The 19,835-nt window shown below is 47.4% G+C and overlaps 7 protein-coding genes and 2 non-coding genes across 9 annotated transcripts; 2 read left to right on the forward strand and 7 right to left on the reverse strand.

The window, feature by feature from the left end:
- The first annotated feature begins 342 nt into the window (after window positions 1–342).
- Window positions 343–1,424, forward strand: GGS22DRAFT_119478 (DASH complex, subunit Spc34). The gene is made up of 2 exons (XM_047958187.1): window positions 343–613; window positions 680–1,424. Exons 1-2 carry the CDS (start codon window positions 549–551, stop codon window positions 1,377–1,379), a joined length of 765 nt encoding a protein of 254 aa, XP_047820783.1. The 5' UTR covers window positions 343–548; the 3' UTR covers window positions 1,380–1,424.
- GGS22DRAFT_119492 (DSBA oxidoreductase) lies at window positions 1,300–2,643 on the reverse strand. The gene is made up of 2 exons (XM_047958189.1): window positions 2,137–2,643; window positions 1,300–2,077 (listed from the first exon to the last, which is right to left on the reverse strand). The coding sequence occupies exons 1-2, from the start codon at window positions 2,182–2,184 to the stop codon at window positions 1,469–1,471; spliced, it is 657 nt and encodes a 218-aa protein (XP_047820784.1). The 5' UTR covers window positions 2,185–2,643; the 3' UTR covers window positions 1,300–1,468.
- On the reverse strand, window positions 2,432–6,620 carry GGS22DRAFT_119487 (WD40-repeat-containing domain protein). The gene is made up of 3 exons (XM_047958188.1): window positions 6,458–6,620; window positions 4,869–6,400; window positions 2,432–4,794 (listed from the first exon to the last, which is right to left on the reverse strand). Exons 1-3 carry the CDS (start codon window positions 6,549–6,551, stop codon window positions 2,680–2,682), a joined length of 3,741 nt encoding a protein of 1,246 aa, XP_047820785.1. The 5' UTR covers window positions 6,552–6,620; the 3' UTR covers window positions 2,432–2,679.
- A 230-nt stretch (window positions 6,621–6,850) lies between these two features.
- On the reverse strand, window positions 6,851–8,345 carry GGS22DRAFT_159036 (Pfs, NACHT and WD domain protein). Its single transcript, XM_047960733.1, has one exon. The coding sequence runs from the start codon at window positions 8,122–8,124 to the stop codon at window positions 7,012–7,014; it is 1,113 nt and encodes a 370-aa protein (XP_047820786.1). The 5' UTR covers window positions 8,125–8,345; the 3' UTR covers window positions 6,851–7,011.
- Window positions 8,346–8,978: 633 nt separating this feature from the next.
- Window positions 8,979–9,052, forward strand: GGS22DRAFT_t43. Its single transcript has one exon. It is a non-coding gene; the product is annotated as a tRNA-Val (tRNA).
- A 300-nt stretch (window positions 9,053–9,352) lies between these two features.
- On the reverse strand, window positions 9,353–11,661 carry GGS22DRAFT_119510 (putative cellobiose dehydrogenase). The gene is made up of 2 exons (XM_047958190.1): window positions 11,100–11,661; window positions 9,353–11,039 (listed from the first exon to the last, which is right to left on the reverse strand). The coding sequence occupies exons 1-2, from the start codon at window positions 11,392–11,394 to the stop codon at window positions 9,622–9,624; spliced, it is 1,713 nt and encodes a 570-aa protein (XP_047820787.1). The 5' UTR covers window positions 11,395–11,661; the 3' UTR covers window positions 9,353–9,621.
- A 377-nt stretch (window positions 11,662–12,038) lies between these two features.
- On the reverse strand, window positions 12,039–14,453 carry GGS22DRAFT_119511 (GMC oxidoreductase). Its single transcript, XM_047958191.1, has 5 exons — window positions 14,339–14,453; window positions 14,024–14,282; window positions 13,860–13,944; window positions 12,970–13,793; window positions 12,039–12,908 (listed from the first exon to the last, which is right to left on the reverse strand). Exons 1-5 carry the CDS (start codon window positions 14,397–14,399, stop codon window positions 12,302–12,304), a joined length of 1,836 nt encoding a protein of 611 aa, XP_047820788.1. The 5' UTR covers window positions 14,400–14,453; the 3' UTR covers window positions 12,039–12,301.
- A 1,853-nt stretch (window positions 14,454–16,306) lies between these two features.
- Window positions 16,307–16,377, reverse strand: GGS22DRAFT_t46. The gene has a single exon. It is a non-coding gene; the product is annotated as a tRNA-Gly (tRNA).
- Window positions 16,378–16,684: 307 nt separating this feature from the next.
- Window positions 16,685–19,083, reverse strand: GGS22DRAFT_159049 (MFS general substrate transporter). Its single transcript, XM_047960734.1, has 3 exons — window positions 18,244–19,083; window positions 17,509–18,152; window positions 16,685–17,450 (listed from the first exon to the last, which is right to left on the reverse strand). The coding sequence occupies exons 1-3, from the start codon at window positions 18,560–18,562 to the stop codon at window positions 16,941–16,943; spliced, it is 1,473 nt and encodes a 490-aa protein (XP_047820789.1). The 5' UTR covers window positions 18,563–19,083; the 3' UTR covers window positions 16,685–16,940.
- Window positions 19,084–19,835: the final 752 nt, after the last annotated feature.

Raw genomic sequence — 19,835 nt, forward strand, 5'->3', positions numbered from 1 at the left:
CTGGCGGATGAAGAAGACAAGGATCTTTATTTTAGGTAGTCTATTCCAAGACATTGGGGATGCAAGGTGGGAAAAGCCGTCTTAAAATGGAGACTGAATGAATTTCATTTGTCGTTGTTGAAGATTGGGAAATCGAAAAATCGGTCAAGAACTCAAGGAGTGATAACGATCCATACAGTGAGCATGATTAGCCTAGGTTAACTAGCCACATAGTGGGGGTTTGAGTGGCTAAGGTTTCTCAATAAGAAGGTGGAAGGTGTGAGGGGCAGAGTGACAGAGGGGTTACTTAGGTAACACCGTCGCCGTGGTTGAATTATTAATGTACTACTACAGCACCTAGTAGGCAGGTAGAATAGAGTTCAATGACGCGAGTCAATTTCAACCTCAATTGCCTAGTATTTACCTACATATTAAACAGCTTAGGTAATTCAACACTAGCGAACTTGGAAGCTTCATCTTCTAGTTCGTTACTAGGTACCGTTTTCTGCATCTCTCAGTGCTCATTCGTCACAATTATTTAACTTCGAGTACCATAAACAAGCTACACCATGTCGCTCCTCTCGGCGCATTTCGAGCAGATCGCCATATCATGTCAAGGAATTGACAGTCTCCCGTATGTATCTTGATTACCAGGTATACATTTTATTTTTTATGTAATATAATCTAACATAACTCACAGCTTTCCACCTCCAAAAATCTTCACCAATGCCCTCCTTGCCAACGACGACATCACCTCTCTAATCCGCGACACCGAAGCTCACGAACGGGCGCTCTTCTCCGTCCCGCCACCTCCACCAGCTAGTTCGTTACAAGCCCCGGAGCCGCCAACGCAATCTTCGCGTCGGCAGACCGTATTCAACGTAGCCTCAGGCGAGGTCACCACATCGGGAAGCAACACGGGACGGAACGCGGGCGCGCCCCGACGTCACACCGCCGTAGCAGCCGTGCTAGGCGGCGACTTGCACGAGCAGATCCGACGTAGCGAGCGACGCGGCGGGAAAGACGACATTGACGTCGAGATCTTGTTGAAGGGCGCAGAGAAGCTATGCGGCGTGTACCCCCTACCGGGCGCGCTAGAGCGGATAGCAGCGCAACGGTCGAAGTACGCACATAGTCGGAGCACGCTAGCATACTATGAGGCGAAGGTAGCCGAGCAAGCCGAGGCGCTTGGAAAGATGAATAAAGACCACTGGATGGACGACGACGACGAAGAGGAGGAGCGTGAGCAGGATGCTCCGCAGGATGGGGAAGAGATCTACACGGAGGAAGATCTGATAAGAGAGGGAGAGCTGATCCGAGAACTCGAGAAGAAAAAGAAGGAGTTGCAGGAGCGGCTGCAAACGATTGACAGAGATATTGACGGATTGCTGCACATGTAATGCTGCATGTATTGTTTTAAGACTATGATACCCCAAACCAACACGGTTTAACGCCATCGACCGAACCCAGACCTAAAGCTGGTGACATCTTATTTCCCCTCCTTGACACTTGCGAACGCTTCTAAGAAAGCCTGCGCGTCCTGCGCACCGTCGACTTCGTACTTGCCCTGTACCGTGAAGTGCGGTACCCCGTGTATATCCTTCGCGACGGCTTCCTGGACCTCCTCGTCGACCTCCTTGCCGCCCTTGCCCGTGTCAAGCCAGTCTTTCACCTCGGCCTTGTTCAAGCCCGCCTTCTCAGCTGCGGCGATTAAGGTGTCATGCGAAGTGATATCTCCGTCGCTCTCGAAATAGCTCTTGAACAGCTCCAGCACGACCTTGTTCTCGACTTCGTTGCCCTTCGTCTTACCGAGTTGGATTAGACGGTGCGAGTCGCGCGTGTTGCCGACCTTGCCCCTGAAACTGAAGTCGATGCTCTCCTCGCGGCCTATCGTCGTTAGTCGGCGTTGGAGGGCGGCGAGCCGTTCTGGTCCGAAGCGCTGCACCATGCGCTCTGTGATAGGGACGCCGACTTTGGGTGAGGTGGGGTCTAGGTAGAACGGCGACCAGGTGATGGTGAATGTGTCATCTTTGGCGCCCGGATAGACCTTGCGGTAGAGGTCGATCGCTTTGTCTACTCGCTTCTTGCCTATGTAGCACTATGTATGGCGTTTTTTTAGCATTGAGACTCAAGTCGGGTCATTGTAATGGAGCTTACCCATGGGCAGACGGTGTCGGATACAATTTTGATGTTGATATTTGTCATTGTGCCCTTGTTGTTTTGGCTCAGAAATTGATTCTAATGTTGTCCGAACTAGGTACTTAATTAGGGATGACCTACAGTATTAGGGGATGTTGCTCGAGATTTATCTTTGATTTCGGACTTCGGGACGGATTCAGTTGGAGAGAATATTAATAGCTGACAAATCCACCATGAAGCCCGATCCGGTATCGTCTTTGCTCCGCACACCGTGAGACGCCGACTAGACATGTCGTCATCGCTAAGTGATACATGCATTCCATCCATCCATCTTAGGAGGGAATAAGCAAAGCTGAATCATCAGCTAGTGTACCAATCCCCCGGGCTGAGACCCACAGCTTTTATTACCTGGTATTTTCGACAGTTCATTGATGTCTGGAACGATTCTTATATCAAGTCAAGTAAGGCTCTGCAGCAATCTCTTGGTGAGATATAAACATTATTCGTCTCCTCGTTTCGCCTGACTTGAGCTCTTACTGCTAATCATAACAATATCATTTCTCACCCTTCGCACAACTGGCCATCACTGTCCGTTCGTAATTTCAACATCCAACCCCGCCCATGATTGCAACACACTGCAATGGTTGTTTGGGAAACGTCCGTTACAATAGTTTTATATCCGCCTTCCGTCCTGAATGGCTGGTATTCAGAAGGCAGCCAAAGCAGCATCTGACCATTCCAGCTCAGCCACTCCCTATTTAATTCTAGACCCTCAGGTAACTTGTCCGTAAGTTCTGGCACAACTAGGTCTGTCGTAATATCCGATCTTGTTTTCTCGTCTGGTATTACCAGCCTCCCGTCAGGCGAAAAGACTATCTTCTTGAAAGGTGTGCTCGTACTGAATATTTCAATGGGCCTATATGTGACTGCATCCCATACTTCATACAAATTGACATCACGCGTACAACGATAGATTACCAGCCGACTATTGTCTGGTGAGAAGGCCATCGCGGTAGCCAAGCCATCGTGGCCTTGAAGTGTTTTCAGATGCGAGCTCGTTGCCACATCCCATATTATATTCTGCCCACCATTGATACCTGCCGCCACACAGGCCTCGTCGGGTGAGATGGCTATCGCGTTAATTTGGCCAGCATCAGGGTCAAAATCGATATCTCCGTACAGATTTGATCTTACTAGCATATCCCATAATGAATATCTTGCATACCCTAAAACTACCGGCGCATAGTCCTTGTTGAACGAGGAGTATATCGGGGTAATTGGCTCACTAGAAACTTTAAGTGTACTCAGACACGAGCCCGTTGCCACACCCCATAATGAAATACTCGCATAGCCTGAACCTGCCGCCACATACGTCTTGTCGGGAGAGAAGGCTATCGCGGTAATTGGTTCGTTAGAATCTTTAAATGTTCTCAGACATGAGTCCGTTGCCACATCCCATACCATAATGCACCCATCGTTTGAACCAAACGCCACATAAGTCCCGTCAGACGAGATCGCTCCGCACGTAACCGACATACTGAGCCCCTTCGCCTTTTGGGGAGCTATAGATGTTTCAATTATTTCCAAATCCCATATCTTAGATGTGCAATCATAAGAGCCAGATGCCAGTTGACTTCCGTCTGGCGAGAAGGCCACCGAGGTAACACGTGCGTTATGATCTTTGATTGTTAATAACAAGTCACTCGTTTTAATATCCCATATATGGATTGTTGCAGCATAGAAGCCCGCCGCTAACCATCTCCCGTCGGGTGAGAAGGCTATAGACAGACAACGATCCGAGCTACTAGCCTCGACCGTTGACAAGCATGTCATCGATTCGGTATCCCATATATTGATTATCCCATCAGTGGAACTCGACGCCAACTGCCCCCCGTCTGGTGAGAGGGCCACTGAGGCAACCTCATAATCAAAGTCTTGGACTGCTGTGCATTCGCCCGTCTCCATATCCCATATTTCAATCCTCTGATCATTCGAAATCGACGCTAACCATCTCCCAGCAGACGAGAAGGTTATTGAAACATTACCATAATTGTAGTGTTGGGCTGCGCGGACTGTTGTGCATTGGTGTGTTGCTATATCCCACACTTTAATTGTCCCATCCTGAAAACCTGCCGCTAACCGTCTCCCGTCAGCTGAGAAAGTTACTGAAATAACCAGGTAATACTTTGCTGAATGGACGACATCATCGCCGTCTCGGAATTTTTTGCGTTCGCCTGTTGCTATATCCCATACGATAACCTCGCCACTTGTCGTACCTGTTACTAACTGTTGCCCGTTGGGTGAGAAGGCTAGTGACAGGATCAAAGAGTTCCCAAACGTAGCCACACTTTCGCCTGCTGCTACATCCCTTATAGATGCGTTAAGGTATACTCCTACTACTAGCCGTTTCCCATCAGGCGAGAATACGACCGAATCAACAGGACCCGTAAGGGAGAAACTCGCTGTGTATGCGCCCCAATGGCTGTCTACGGCCGGCTTTAAAGCTAACCATCGCGGCTCTTCGTGCTGGAAGTGACGTCGGATTATACTCTGCGACGGGCTAAAGACAAGCGCTGACCCATATACCTGAAGTGGACTGCTTTTAATAGTTGGCTTATGATATCGAATGAATCGAGTTGCATCTTTGACAAACTTGCGAAGTTGACTGGTCGTGTTCTGTACACAAAATTGTAAATAAATAAAACTAATATACCGAGGTATATTTCATGATTGAGTAAGTGGGTACTTACCTGCAATAGATCACATAGCATTATCATTGCGGAGGTACCTTTCGGGATATGTTCGAGGATACTAAGGGCCTCAAGCCAGTGGAGGAAGTGACTTCTTAGAAACACGTCGAGGATACCGTTATCTTGGAGATCGTTGATATGTAACTCTCTTTGGGATTGGGACTCAGCCAAGTGGTCAAACCAGTAGATGCAAGGGTAACGCACAGCGGTTAATGGATCTGGCTTTGGTGGCTCGATAAGATCGGGAGGTATTCCCCAATCGCGTAGATTGTATATGTTTCGTTGAAGTGTTCGCGACATAATTTGGAGGGATCTTGAGAATATGTTGTAATGGACATATTCCACACTATCAGGAAATATGGCATCTTTCGAGTTTTGTCTGAGGAAATCTTGAGCCGACTGGTGAATAATGAAGACGACACCTTCTTGTATTGCAATGAAAGAACCACATAACTTTACGATGTCTTTGACATCTTCCATCCTCAATGGTCCTTCAGGTAGATCGGAGAAAGCAACAAGTTCTTCCAAACAGAGTGGGCGATATGTGGTTACGACCGTTGAAAGTATTTGAAAACAATATGCCCTTTTTTTCCGCTTCAGATTTTGGATTTGTCGTATCATTCGCCCATATAACTCTAGTAGCCCGAAAGGAACTTCATCGATGATGTCTTTGATTTCAAAGTGGCTCGCTTGTTTAAGCTCTTGAATAACCAACCCAACCCAAAGAAACGTGTTATCCGCCTTACGACGGATTTCGTCGCAGACAGCAGTTCGAAGAGCCGGGTCATTTTGTATTCCCGGTATCTCCAAAATACGATTATCAATGTAGGTGTTGACGGCACAAGAAACTTGATCAGCGTTGCTTTTCAATTCAAGGCTTAGTCTTTCCTGAGATTGATCAGGTTGTAATTTCAGCTCAATATCGGGTATGTTACGGCTCGACAAGAGCCATTTAACATGGGATCTTGGCGGAGTCTTCATGATCAGGTCAAGGAGTTTGTAGAGATCTGTTTCGCATTCGTCCAGGGCATCGACGACCAGGATAATATTAGGAAGCCTAGGGTCTTGTATGATGTTGGTGAACATCTCAGACAATGCAAACCAGGCATTGGCGTCCTCAAACAACGACTTGCCCGCATGCTCATATTTATCCTTTACATGGGATACTAGAAGAGATCGTTCTTGGTCGATGAGGAGGTAAATTAGACCGCGAAGTACGCCGATTGCATTATTGAGTCGTTTATCGGTAGCTTGGCAGAAGAAGAAGGACAAAACATAAGTCTTATTGGCAAACTGGTCTTTCATCTCGTCTATGATGCCACAGAGCAACATGGTCTTGCCCTTGCCCGGATCGCCTTTGATCCAGAGAAGGTGGCAGTCGGTATCGTCTCGCCATCGTAGGAAACTATCGTGGCCAAGAATCCAACAGTACGAGTCTCGTAGTATGCCACCTTTAGCTTCTTCGATACGTTTCTTATCGTGGCGGGGGTCAGTCGTCCGCAAGTCAGCGATGCACTGATCACGTCGAGAATCTGGTTCGTGTATCAGTGATGGAGGCTAGAGTCGACACTCGTTCGTTATCTACTTACGGATAGTCACATTGCCTGCGTGGAAATTACCTGGACCCGAGTGTTGGATACCAGTTCCACGGAAATCATGGCGTTGAGGAGGATGGTCTGTCATGCTATTGCTGGCGACAGGTTGCCACCGCACATTTGTTGTTGTTTGTCATGGAAAGAAGAGACATGAATGCTACGAACTTAAGAATGAACAACGAATATACTTCGGAAGGGGCTCTTATATGATAGGCCGCCACCATACCTGTCGGCTGCGGTACACACCTGTCAACTCAGACGCCAACTACATCACCAGCTGCCGCGCTTCTTTAGATAATCTTAGTACCAAATACCTAGTACCTAGGTACATAGGTCCTATGTAGGTACCTACTAGGTAAGTATCTCTTTACCAGGTAAACACCCGGGCAGGTATCTTTACAATCAGGATGCTTATGCCGACTACTAAATAAATAATAGTATAGATACTTGTAATACGGCATCAATACAAATGTAACCCCCTCTTCAGCCCAACCGCCCCATGTAGGTATTGTTGCAAGCTACCTACCTAGGTACAAAGCCCGGACTTCCTAACCAATAGTTATATTACCATACGACGCATTCCCAGAACCCGAATTTTGAATGCCCCGGCCAACGAAACTGGAAGATGTGCCTGGCTTGCCGTTTCTGTTTGGCTGGTTAGGGTTTATTGTCGATGGCATCTCATGCACTAGCGGTGGGGGATCTGCTCCATCAGACGTATTTGAACTATGTCCCATTTCAGCCAGGACCGCTTTAGCATATGCAGCAGCCATAGCTGCCGCGTAAGGCTGCCACTCTTTGTTTTTGTGCTCATCTCCGTAGTCGCACACGCCTCGGATGACGCCGACGCGGATAGTATTCATCGTGCCCGTTGCTTCCATCTCCAGCCCGATGATGTTGAATTTATCTCGTAGCTCATCCCGTATTTTCGCATTTTTCACGAGCTTTTCACCCGAACCTATCGCGCCGTACCATACTTGCGTCCTTTCAGAATCAGGCCGCGGTGCTCGCTCTAATAGCTCTTCCTTTCCACTCTCGTCTCTCTTGTAGAAGTTGTCTTTCTGTTGGCCAGGATCATTAAATGTACCCTTTCTATGTCTCTTATCCTTCATCGCATTGTAAAAGGGTAAGAAACGTTCTGCTTCTTCGGGTGCAAGAAACATGAGAGAGCCGATGGCAGATCTAATAACATCTTCCGTGTTGGCAAGGGCATATCCAGACTTCAGGAGCTTGAACCCATCTGCCGTCTCCTTGCCTAGATCGTAGCCGATAAGCCCCGCACTGTCAGGCGTAGGAAGAGCGACGAGAACGTCACCGAGGCGGATATCTTGCGGTGACGGGGTCTCTGAATGGTTAGGCAAGCCAGCGGCAACACCCACAAGAAGTCCAAACCAGAGATTTTGGAAGAATTTCTTTACTTGGCTGGCAAGCGCAGCCGCTGAGCCAGTCCCGTATACTTGACCAGCTGGTAGAGTCGCAATGACAACGTTGAGCCCGCACATGCTACCGGCACGATATACATAATCGTCCCCACGATCTAACGCGAATCTGCCTTGATGTTCTCTGTCCATCATATACCAAGCAGCCCGAGCCTCGATCTCAAGGGGTGCAATCCATGCTACCTGATAGTCCGCGGGGTTTAACTTATGTAATTGAGACATTGGGGGCTAAATTGGTCAAGCCAATGAAGGAGTTGAGGGAAATGTCGGAGGCGGTTTGTTTAGAGTGGTCTTGTACTAATGTGTGAAAAGAATGAAGGATGCGATCGAGTGAATGAACGCAAAAAATAAAAGGAATCGTTTAATATGCCTAAAAAACAATAAAAATCTACCCAGGTAGAAATGAGGCTCCTCGAATAGTTGCTTAGGTGCCTAGGAGGTACTGGTACCTGTCTTAATCTCATCTTGTCAGCGTCACGCTCGCTAAACTGCTTGATCGACGAGCACCAATAAATGTTTAACGCTTTAAGGTCAGCTGCGGCCAGTCAACCTTGGAACCCGACTATCGTTGCTAGTTATTGGTGCTTTGGATATCATCTCCACAGGACAACTATCGCTCAGGGGGGGTAATTTATATGAAAGTTTAGAGGGCTCAGCTTTATTAACTTCAACAGGCGTCTTGTTGTCGCGACAATAAGGTAAAGGGGCACTAAGAGAAGGTATCTAATAATTGGTTAGGCATATAGAGGTACCGAGTACCTAGGTAGGTACTAGGCAGATCAGCTGCGAGCCCTACGTCACATTACGTAGTCCTGCATTCGAGAATGGTAGATGGAACTTATGTCAGAATGGAAAAGATATCACGAGAAAAGTGAGGATATATAAACAATGTCGACCTGATATTTACGAAGTGGATGAATTCCTCTGAAGGACCATTCAATAGAGACATAAGAATGCGATCCACCCCTATATCCACAACCCCTATTAAAATCGGAGACTAGACATTTTGAGCAGATATAGTTTGTTTTAAGTTTGCTGCTATCATCAAATGGGGCTCTTAAGTCCAATACCTCTCTGGTTTCGTGGTGTAGTTGGTTATCACGTCAGTCTAACACACTGAAGGTCTCCAGTTCGAGCCTGGACGAAATCATCCTTTACTTTTTTGGTTATTCACTTCTTTTTCAGTTATTGCTGGAGATTGTGTCTTTTTGTTGTCCTATCATTCGTCTCCTATCCATAATTACCATTATTTACGTAACTTGATTATTGCCATAGATGAAAATTTTACTTGTGGGGATAAGATATATTAGAACGACTCGGGAAATTCATTGCGTGCCGAAATTTTGGCAGAACAATCAGCTACCAAGAACTCGGAGGGCCTAGCCCTATAATGTATGCGCTGCTAGCGCCGGTGATTTAAGATTGATCCCTTAACTAGTTGAGGTTACAAGAATCTTGAATGCACTTTACCTTATTCAGTGGATCAGGCTCGGGATACCTTTTTAGCCGCATTCAAAAGTCAGGTTGGCTACCTACTAACTTCATACACAGACACGTAAAGGCAACGCTTGAAGAAGCTCAGAGTCAACTTGCTTGCCCAGTATATATGGACCTGATTCGGTATTCATATTATCATTATAGTATTATCTTCCCGCGTGGTATATGATCAACGCCATCTAGAGCAAGCCAAATATCTATCTACATATTCACATAATATCATTACCAAGTTTCCAGTATCCTCTCCGCGCCCTTCTCGCCCGCGACCATCACGCCGAACTGCGGGTTTACGGTCAATGGCGACAGGATAGAAGCATCGATGACGTGGATGTTCTCCGCCCCAATGACCTTCGTGTCGGCATCCACGCACTTCCCTATCCGGCAAGAGCTAGACCAATGTTGGACCGAGCCGACGGCGTAGGTGGAATACGTCGTGATGTACTTGCGGATTTCCTCCACTGTCGAATTCTGAGGGATGTTCAACGGGGTTAGGCCGTCGGCTGCTGGAGAATCGGGCGTCGAAGGAGGTAAGGCTTGGAAGATGGAGTGGATGAACGTCGCGATGTTCAGCCCATCGCGAGGGTCGCTGTAATAGACATCGGAGCTGGGGCCCGGCGTGAACTTCCCGTCGTCGGAGAGGATGACGCTTCCCGCAGAGCCAAGGCCGGAGGTACCATAGATGTTGAGCGTGATGGTATTGTTTTTCGTGAATTCTCCGAACCCCGACGAATCGATCGTACCCTGAAGACCAGTTTTGGTGCCATCGGGGTTAGGCAGGTAAGCCCAGAAGGCGGAGGTCTGAGATGCGCCAGCATACGGTCCGCTGCGAGAAGATAGGTAAAGATCTCTATCTGCAGGGATGGGGTTGTTATAGTTGTGGACGTATGACTCAATTGTCGGCCCGGATAGTTCGATAAATGTATTCGGGTTATCGAAGAGCCCCTCGCCAACCGATGGATTGAAAACCCAGCTCGTGGAGTTGAATGGCATCACTCCAGCCGCGGACATGTTGAAAAGTGTGTCAAGAGGGCCAATGCCAGAATGCATTAGAAGACCGGGGGAGCCAATAGCGCCGGCACTTAAGACAACTCGACCGCTCTTGGAGAGTGAGATTTCTATATCCGAGCCGTCCACCGTGGCGGTAACGCCAGAAGCCACGCCACCGACATGGTTGATATGTCTAACATGGACACCGGTCTGGAGGTGGAAATTATCTCTCTTCAGGGCGTCTTGTAAGTAGGTCTTGGTTGGACCACCTCGTTGGCCCCCGATATAGTTGTAGACCGGTCGTCCGAATACCCTATCCTTATTGTCTGGGGTCTCATTGAATGATACCTCGGTGAAATTGGCGCTATCAACAAGCCACTTTTTAGCCGCTTCGTAACCACTCTGCATGTAAAACTTGTCGTCTTCAGAGTAACTAGTAACGGAGGCTTGCATATCTAGAAGACGCTGTGTAGCATTCTGGACATCGGCGCTTTTCCACCCCTCCGGATGCCAATCGTCCCAATCAGAAGCCGGAGGTTGGAAGTACAAGCCAGCGTTGATCGCGCTGTTTCCACCGATAGCGCATGCTTGAAAAGAATTCACAACGCCCGCCGGGCATAGTATGTCTGTACCTCCACTGAAGATGCTCTTGTCTTTAATTGGTTAGTTTAATGAGGCAGGCAATGAAGGCTTCGGAGCCTGCAGATACTCACATAGACCAGGAACATCGACTCGGCTCAAGTCCGTTCCGTCAAGCCATGCAGGCTTCTCAGTGTCTCCTGTGATCCCATACGAAGCGCCACCGAGTTCCAATAGAAGAGTCTTCTTCCCAGCCTCACTCAATCGATCTGCGACAATGATTCCGGCAGTTCCGGCACCGACAACAATCGCGTCCCATTCTTGCGTAGACCAGTGGGTCGAGTTCTGCCGCGTTATAAACCTGGGCGCGCCAAGTGCAATTTGGCTCAGAAGGCTAACGATCGATGTCAAAGTCAGTAAAGACTTCATGTTGGCGTCCTTCGGCTTAGGCTTAGAGAATGACCTACGTACCGAATAGAAGAAGAAGAAACGGAGTGCCTAACAATGCCATAATATATTCGCCTTAGGTTTACACAAAGGAACGCATATTGCCATCATAGCCTATTGACCCCCTTGTCAACAAACTCAGCCCGCCGTCAAGGATGGAATAGTGGATCAAAACCATTATATGGTGTCGGCACTCGACCCGTGCAGCCCTTGTTCACCATGTCCCGTCATCCTGTGGTAACCGTGGTCGTGGAACCGTACTGCCGTAGTGGCAGGGGTCCTATTAAAAGAACCCGTACAGCTCGTATTAATATTAATTATTCAGTGGCTTTCCTCATGCATACGCGGGCACCCGGACAAATAATGACATTGAAATTCATTCTGTACATGCTTCGGTATGTAGATCTCTTACCTGTTGAAGAATTTGCAGCTTCAGCTTCTGTCCTGCGAATTAATTAATACTTCTTTCTTTTTTCTAGACGTAGGTACAATAGCGCCGTTCGCATCTGCAAAGTTGGGATGGAACAGCCCTACGAAGTACCTACGGAAGGATCTTAACAGTGCAACATCGCAGGGGTCTAGGATTCGGATCTTCCCGACATCGACAGCGTTTTTGCATACGTATCGCAAACAACTTCAAGATAGTTTCAATGACACTCTAACCGGATAATGATTCGGTCAGAGCAATGCCAAGACAATTGTTCTCCATTTGAGTATCCCTACTTTATTGAGCATGAATAAGGACTGAAATTCTGAATAAAGACGAAGAATTATATCTAAACCCGATATCCCCGATGACAATAATAGATCTTAAAATCTGTGTAAAGGCCTCCGGAGTTAATGCTTACCTAGGTTAGGTAGGTTGTCATATCTTACACGTAAGCAAGTATCATCTAATAACAATTCCAAGCTCCTTTGCAATAATATCAGCCGCTTTCTCCCCGATCGCCATCGCGGTGTTGTTAGTGTTCGCGGCGACATTCTCAGGTGGGATGCTCAAATCTGCCACCTTAAGCCCACGCACACCGTATACATTGAGGTCTTTATCCACGACACCCATCTCTTCGCGCGGTGCCATCTTCGCTGTACCCAGGGAATGCCACGTAGTTTGGATATTCTCGCGAAGATACTCCTCGATCGCTGCATCATCCTCAGGAGAGTACTCTAGGTCCTGTATCTTACTTCCTTCGACCGGCGGACTCCACTCTTCCAGAGCAACCGCCTTGGAGCCCTCCGGAAACCGGGGGTGACGACTCGGGACCTCGCCTCGATATATACCTGTTCGCCGTATGATCTCGCGACCTTTCTTATACCCCCATACTTGTTTCTTGAGGTCTATGTCATTCGCATCGCTGAAGAACCCTAGGTCAAAATCCAGAGGGTCGCTGATGTCGGGTCCTGTGATGTGAAGATGCCCACGAGAGTATGGATATGCAGTGTAGGGCGCGACGGAGAGGTACTGACCAGGAGCCAGGCCAGTGGAATCACCTAATACACTATATTATTATATCAGCATCACGGAATACCTAGGTAGTTTCCAAGGAATTAACACTGTACCCGTCATTGACAGCCATCAACATCAGTGGTCTATTAGGTTGGTTCTTGAAGTCCTTGTCCCACATAGCTTGGAACTCAGGTCCCAGAGCTGCCACTTCTTCATCTGTCGGTCGAAGTTTAGAAGAGAGGTCTATGAAGTTCCATCCCAGATGCGGGTGCTTCTGGGCTTCGGCATCTTTATAAGAAAGTCGCCCCGAGACAAGAGCGTCAGACGTCTCAAGCGGATCGAGTGATGATTGGTAGACATATGCTATCAGATTATGATCCTGATAGCCGTGGCCGACGCCCGGAAGCTCTTCAACAATGGGAACTCCAGCACGATCAAGCACATCTTTAGGTCCGACCCCGGAGCGTTGTAATACGGAGGGGGTGCCACAAGCACCGCATGACACGACAACAAGCTTCCGGGCTCTAACAATCTGCTTTGGATGAGGTGTCGCGAAGGCCATCTGGACCTGGTATCTCGGGTTGGGTGTGAACTCGACCCCGCAGGCTCTCTTGTCCTCGTCGAATAACACCCGCACTACCTTCGTCTCCACCAATACGTGCAGGTTAGGGTGTTTCCCATCGCGCAGCATAGGGTGTAAGTACCCGTGAGCTGTGTCCGAACGTTTTCCTTCGGGACTCATGTAGCGGAGCCAGCGCTGCCAGCCGTTGTTAGTATCCAGGTTTTGTAAGTCGATTATCTCTGGGTACCCGAACTGCGCGGCGGCGTGCAACCACTCATCTTCTACCCGCTTACAACGAAACGGACCATCGGAAACTTGGATTGGGCCGTCATAGCCGTGATGCTCTGGCTTCCCAGGTCCATGATAGGTTTCAAGCTTTGATGAACAATTACATTAGTACTTCTCTAGGTCCCGAAAGAGGCATAGTTGCTAGGGAATCACCTTTTTGAGGTATGGCCATAGTTCGTCGGCACTCCATCCTGGAGTTTTCCACGAGTCGTAATCGTCACGTTGAGCCCGTGTGTACCTTGTTAGAGAGGAGACGGAGTCAGTTTTGCGTATAGGTAAGGTACCGGTAGGCAGGTCTTGATGGGCGCTCATCTTACATCATGAAGTTGATAGACGAACCCCCGCCGAGTGTACCCCCTGAGGGGACGATCCTCTCTACATTTCCAGTATACCTCGACTTAGCCGCAGTATAGAAAATCGTTGTTTCGGAGTTGGGCTGAAGATGTGAATAGTAGAAACCTGGTATTATGACATTGGGGTTATCGTAGTTGTCTGGGCCACCCTCGACAACAAGAATTGAAAGCTCCGGATCAGCTTCTGCCAACCGTCCAGCTATAATACACCCGGCAGTTCCACCTTTATAGGATACTTCATTAGTAGGTATTTGGTGAAATTGGGTTGCTGTTTCTTACCACCCGCAATGATGATGTCCACCTCCTCAAGATCTGCAGCAAGTTTTTTATATAAACCCATCTCGATTTAATGAATTATCTGAAGTGTCGTAAGTGATGAGCAGGAAGATACTCGGTATCAGGTTAGAGACATGTGTTAGGTATCTTGTTTATATACTTAAGCCAAGCCACTATTTGCTGATTGCCTGTCTTGCCGTGCTGTGCCGCGTTATACTGCCTGTCCGGTGAATGAAAGCATATTTCCCCGCATGTGTAACAGTGACTCCCAAGTTTGGCAACACGATAGTCGTGATTAAGCACCCATTGGGGTAGCATCTTGGCCGAGTGGCGGATCTTGGTATCATGCATGAGACAAGATGCTGGGCGATCTAATTGAGCAGGCGAGCTAATCTCAATCCGTTGACCAAATACAACCAGGGAAGACTAGATCCCCAAAACATGAACGAAGCGGAGAACCCAGTATTATTACGGTAATTATACGAATTCTACATACCTAGGAAGTGATACTCTTACGAGATAGCTCATTCATTGATGATTGAGGACAGGAATGTGGAAATATATGAGCTTCTAATTCCGGCGAGTATTCACCCGAGGCCCGGAGATGAATCCAAACTACCTATTATCTCCAGTCTAGAAACACCAGTGGGAGTTGCAAGCAGAAGATGCTAGAATGGTGCTACACATGTGGTTCTATAGGTCGTGTTACTCAGCGAGCTGACGAACCTCCCGCTTGTAACCTCCCTGGCTTCAATATGAAATTGAGGAGAGAATAGTGAGCACTACTACGCAAGACTATGATGAAAAGAGTAGAATCTCATGTCATACTCGTATATACAAGAAAATTGAATCGTAGGGATTAGTGAGGTGTTATAACCGACAAGCAGACTAGGTAGGTAGCAAAGAGGTTGTTAAATTTTAATTTATATGTGGTAATTAACTACCGTGGTAGGTATTTACTTTTAAAAGATAGCATGGGGAACGTAGCACACCCAAACACTAACACGAGGTCAATAGCTTCATAAACTGATGGTTTAAATATCTGCTAGGTACTTACTTAGTATTTTAAACCAAACTTATCATAGTAAATTCGTTTCTATTATAGGTATGAAAGGAGACTTGTCTTTGTGAATTCCCTTCGGCGATAATCGTGGAAACTTACAGTAGTAGCGGTGACGTGCTCTAGCTTGCATGGCTTGTGTCATTGAGGTCTTCGGTCGGTGAACTATAATGGTACGCATGATCTGAAAACTCCTAGGCAAAAGTCTTTTAGGAAATGCTTCCATCGTGGGCTGTCGTGGATGTGTAAGCAAGGTGGAAGAGTGCGATACCTACCTATATCAGACCATTCAGTCTTTACTAAGCCAAAATATAATAATAGTAACCATTATAAACATGTCTCATGTCGTTGCCATCCATTTATCAGAAGATGTGAATGCCGTGACGCGCTTGACGCAACATGAGCTATTGGAGGAGGTTCTAATAAGAAATATAGAAGAAGCATGCCATTGTCCAATCCAAAGTCTTACCGTTCATGACCCATGTTGGATATTGAGTAAGCCAGATGCGATGATCTTACACATTGCAATGATGAAAATGCTTCGGGCCGAGATGGTCATTCTATTTAATCGGGTAGACAGCTGTGGAACTGGCGTTAGTCAGGTCCGTTTACCTACCCGCTTGCTATACTTTTCCTCATCTTATCATGCAGGAAACATGTAAGCAGCAGATTTTTGCTTTTCTTTTCTTGTCTATTATAACATAACGCCGACGTATTAACGCCGATAGGTATGATCTTACATCACGTAGACCGGCCTAGACTACCTTGCACATACCGCCATCGTCATTTATACCTAGTTGAAGTGGCTGTCAACTCATCAACCAAGCGCAAAAAGCAAGGCAAACTGCATAAAAGCTTGCTTGCCATCTTAGTTTCAATTGGGTCAGAATAAGAAAATTGAGAAAAAGTAATGCATGAACGGGGAGTCGAACCCCGAGCTCAACCTTGGAAGGGTTGAATGTTACCGCTACACCATTCATGCTTGCAATCGGACAGATCTCGTCGATTATTGGATGAGAGTTCAACGCTATTAAATGGTTACATATATCCCTCAATTATATTCATTGGCTTGATGAACCGGGTCCTTCCCCAATTAGCTCTAACGTCTTTAAACATCTGCCCGCTTCTGCTCTCATACAGTCCGCGCGTTGATCAATTGAGTCTCTCTATGCTTCATTTTAACATTTACATTTACACAACACATGACCCAGTACCTGAGTATTTCTTGCACCATCTCGTTCTGACACCAATTTCACATATGCCACTCGTTTCTCATGATCATCATAATCATCAACGCTAATATTGTCGGGTTTGCTCAAAGCGTTGATGGAGACCCCATGCATCTATCAGATACCCAGATGAAGCCAAAGACCCGATCTCGAATGGGATATCGACGTACAACTTTCCAAGAGCATACCATGCCGCACATATTATCGACTATCTATTAATAATTAATCGTAAAATCCGTCACCAATTTTCCAAGCCGTCACATGTCCTGTTTACCTAGTACCCATGCCCGATACTCATAATAATCCCGTGCATTTCTTAACACCTCGCCTTTAATTCCCACCCAACTTTACTTACTCTCACAAACGCGAAGCATAGAAATCCGATGAAAGTCATCGTGGCCGCCCATGCTTGTGCACCCGTGAATTTACCACCACTAGCGGCCTGGATTGCCCCGCCAATAGGGGGTCCAGTGAGCGACGCGAATGAAGAAATGCTGAAGGCCATTCCAAGCCTCGTCCCAACCGTATCGAGTCTCTTCGTGATGCTCGCAACAGCCGTTGCCGTGAGACATTGGAAACTCCCGGAACAGATACCATAGAAACACGTAAAGACGTACAAGCCCGGTACGCTGTCCACACCTAACCAACAGAACGCCACAAGCGCCCACGCAAACGTCACAGGAAACATGACGTTAATCGGCCCAATGCGATCGGCGATGATGGGAGGTATAACTCGGAATAAAATTCCTGCTCCGTTGATGAGGATCACCATGATTGAAGCAGCCGAGTATGAGAGACCCAATGATTCTCTGCCAAAAGATGCGATCTACATCAGGATATTAGCCAAAACTCACCCCGTCATCGGCAATGTTAATGCTACTTACATAATAGAAGGTGAAGTAGTTAGACATCGACGTCGCGAATATCCCACCCACGACCCCCAGGTACGGCAGTTCGCGAAATGCAGACCAATCAATAATGGGACCTGATTTCCTAGGCGGTAGGCGTGGGCGCATAAACGCAAACACGACGCTAAGGCATGTTAGGTTGATGAACGCTAGGACTCTCGTAGTCCATGCGAATCCCAGCGTAGGGATCAGCTGCCTCACAACGACAGGATAAATGATTCCCCCTGCTGAGTTACCCGTCGTCGCAAGCCCGACGGCGAGGCCGCGCCTCTTGTTGAAGTAAGTCGCGACGAGGGCGAGAGACGGGGTGAAGAAGATCCCGGATCCGATTCCCGTCAGGACGCCTTGGGTCAGCATCAACGACCAGTATTGGTTTGAGATGCTCATTAAGAACATGCCGAGTACCTGAATGACCGCGCCAACCATAAAGGTCGGTAAGAACAGGCCAGCGTCGAGCAGACGACCGGATATGACGCTTATTACTAGGCAGAACCATATTTGCACGGACCCAATCCACGATATCGTGGACGGTGTTTGTGGCAATACCGATGTGTAGTAGGTCTGAAAGCTACCAAAGGAATTCACCCATCCCCATGTAGTGAAGATAACCAGCCAGCCCACTGTCGCGAGTTAGCGAACTTGTTCTCTCTTTTTTTTTCGGGGATTCGGAGATAAAGGGGTCTTATGAAGAGTGGCATGAGGTTTACATACTTGCGACTTGGGTCCACGCATCTATCCCTCCGTCCGGAGGAGGTGGTGGTTCTGGCCATGTCCTGGTGGTGATGCGCGAGGCGACGTGTGCGATGACATTGCTGGTGGTTCTTCTTACTTCTTCGGAGACCCTCGATCGCTTAGTATCCTTTTTTGATGCGCCCTGCGAAACGTCGCCTTCGTCTTTAGTCCCATTTGGACGGATAGGGTTAATGCCATCAGAAGACGAAACGATGGATCCACTATCGTCTTCATGGGCCTCGGCCATTGCCGAACCGTGTTTTTCTTGGAATTGATCACTACTGTCTTGGCTCGCCATGATCGCGATTGTAACCACCAAGAAGAAGAATATTAGGTAGGTAAAAGATTAAGGAGTTGGGTTAGGGAAATTAGGAAAAATCGACCATGATAGCCATTCGAGGCACATTAAAGTTGGAAAATCTCACCATAAGAACGATCGATCACAACAAGTACATGTCACGGTATACTTTGGTTTGTCACTCCGCGTTCGGCGCTATTGGAAGGTTATTACCAAAGGAACTTAATAATATAGCCTATAGGGATCCCTTCGGCACGATACGAACCCACCAATTTGTCCCGAGTGCCGCTCCGAATGTTCTCTCAATGTGGAGGAGATGTGGAGCCGACGTGCAGGAATCCGGGGCGACGAAGGCGACCGGAGCGGCTCCAGGCGATCATCACAGGGAAGTCCACAAGTCCGTAGCATTCTATTGGACATGTGTTATCAATCGGATGCTTTCCATCTTGATTACCCAGGTACAGATTTTTTTCTCGATATTAGGGGCTATTGTCTTCTAAACTTCCATTACAAAATTGGACGTCAATTTCCACAATATTGTTGTCTGTTCATACTCGCCGATAAGTCTAAAGGCTTCACCGACTTTGGAAACCCAATATTTCTGGTCCGGCATCGCAAGGCAAATCTCGGTGAGGACAACCGACATCGAGCAGACTACGGTCGAAGACTCGAAGTAGACATCGCGATTTTATCATTCTCTGCGGTTAATAGTGGTAACACATCTTCGGTAGCATACTATAGCGCGCCAAGAAATTTCATGCGACGACGGTGAGCCTAATATTCAATAGGGACATATCTTACCTAGTATTTTTGGAGATAATGTAACAACGGCGCATCAATCCAAACATTTCCCAAAGTAGACTGCCTCTCGCTTACCGTCTAAAGGACCAATCGGAATTTCATCAAATATCATATCAATTCTCACATTCAAATGGCGATGTTGCTGCAACCGCAGCCATTCTGAGTAGACACCTACCTAGGTCCTAGGTACCTATTCAACATCAAGTAGCCATTGCATTGTACTTGTGCCCAGGAAGGTGCCCAAAGCTGTCGCCTGGGCATACTTAATCGAACCTTGACGCCACTCAGTAGGCCTAGCCTGATGATATCGTAGATAACGACCTCAGGGTTCAGGTGACTCATCAAGGGCGATGGAAATACCACATGGGAATATGAGAGGCTAGAAAAGGAAAGCAACCTCACGGTCAGAAATCAAATTCTATCGGGAATAACTCACATCTATACTATCTACCTAGGTAGGTAATCACATGCT

Source organism: Annulohypoxylon maeteangense, assembly GCF_022496945.1.
Source record: "Annulohypoxylon maeteangense strain CBS 123835 unplaced genomic scaffold GGS22scaffold_5, whole genome shotgun sequence".
In the NCBI taxonomy this organism is placed as follows: Eukaryota; Fungi; Ascomycota; class Sordariomycetes; order Xylariales; family Hypoxylaceae; genus Annulohypoxylon; species Annulohypoxylon maeteangense.

What these genes read in the sequence shown, in the direction of transcription:
- GGS22DRAFT_119511 (XM_047958191.1), bottom strand. Translation starts at nt 14,399, where the DNA reads ATGGGTTTATATAAAAAACTTGCTGCAGATCTTGAGGAGGTGGACATC. An exon ending in TCGTCTATCAACTTCATGAT is followed by an intron (nt 13,945 to 14,023) that starts GTAAGATGAGCG and finishes CTCTCTAACAAG; the next exon opens with GTACACACGGGCTCAACGTG. An exon ending in TATGGCCATACCTCAAAAAG is followed by an intron (nt 13,794 to 13,859) that starts GTGATTCCCTAG and finishes TGTTCATCAAAG; the next exon opens with CTTGAAACCTATCATGGACC.
- GGS22DRAFT_119478 (XM_047958187.1), top strand. Translation starts at nt 549, where the DNA reads ATGTCGCTCCTCTCGGCGCATTTCGAGCAGATCGCCATATCATGTCAA. An exon ending in CAAGGAATTGACAGTCTCCC is followed by an intron (nt 614 to 679) that starts GTATGTATCTTG and finishes CATAACTCACAG; the next exon opens with CTTTCCACCTCCAAAAATCT.
- GGS22DRAFT_159049 (XM_047960734.1), bottom strand. Translation starts at nt 18,562, where the DNA reads ATGGCGAGCCAAGACAGTAGTGATCAATTCCAAGAAAAACACGGTTCG. An exon ending in TGCGTGGACCCAAGTCGCAA is followed by an intron (nt 18,153 to 18,243) that starts GTATGTAAACCT and finishes AACTCGCGACAG; the next exon opens with TGGGCTGGCTGGTTATCTTC. An exon ending in ACTACTTCACCTTCTATTAT is followed by an intron (nt 17,451 to 17,508) that starts GTAAGTAGCATT and finishes ATCCTGATGTAG; the next exon opens with ATCGCATCTTTTGGCAGAGA.
- GGS22DRAFT_119487 (XM_047958188.1), bottom strand. Translation starts at nt 6,551, where the DNA reads ATGACAGACCATCCTCCTCAACGCCATGATTTCCGTGGAACTGGTATC. An exon ending in CGCAGGCAATGTGACTATCC is followed by an intron (nt 6,401 to 6,457) that starts GTAAGTAGATAA and finishes TACACGAACCAG; the next exon opens with ATTCTCGACGTGATCAGTGC. An exon ending in TGCTATGTGATCTATTGCAG is followed by an intron (nt 4,795 to 4,868) that starts GTAAGTACCCAC and finishes TTTTGTGTACAG; the next exon opens with AACACGACCAGTCAACTTCG.
- GGS22DRAFT_119492 (XM_047958189.1), bottom strand. Translation starts at nt 2,184, where the DNA reads ATGACAAATATCAACATCAAAATTGTATCCGACACCGTCTGCCCATGG. An exon ending in CCGACACCGTCTGCCCATGG is followed by an intron (nt 2,078 to 2,136) that starts GTAAGCTCCATT and finishes CGCCATACATAG; the next exon opens with TGCTACATAGGCAAGAAGCG.
- GGS22DRAFT_119510 (XM_047958190.1), bottom strand. Translation starts at nt 11,394, where the DNA reads ATGAAGTCTTTACTGACTTTGACATCGATCGTTAGCCTTCTGAGCCAA. An exon ending in AGTCGATGTTCCTGGTCTAT is followed by an intron (nt 11,040 to 11,099) that starts GTGAGTATCTGC and finishes AACCAATTAAAG; the next exon opens with ACAAGAGCATCTTCAGTGGA.
- GGS22DRAFT_159036 (XM_047960733.1), bottom strand. Translation starts at nt 8,124, where the DNA reads ATGTCTCAATTACATAAGTTAAACCCCGCGGACTATCAGGTAGCATGG.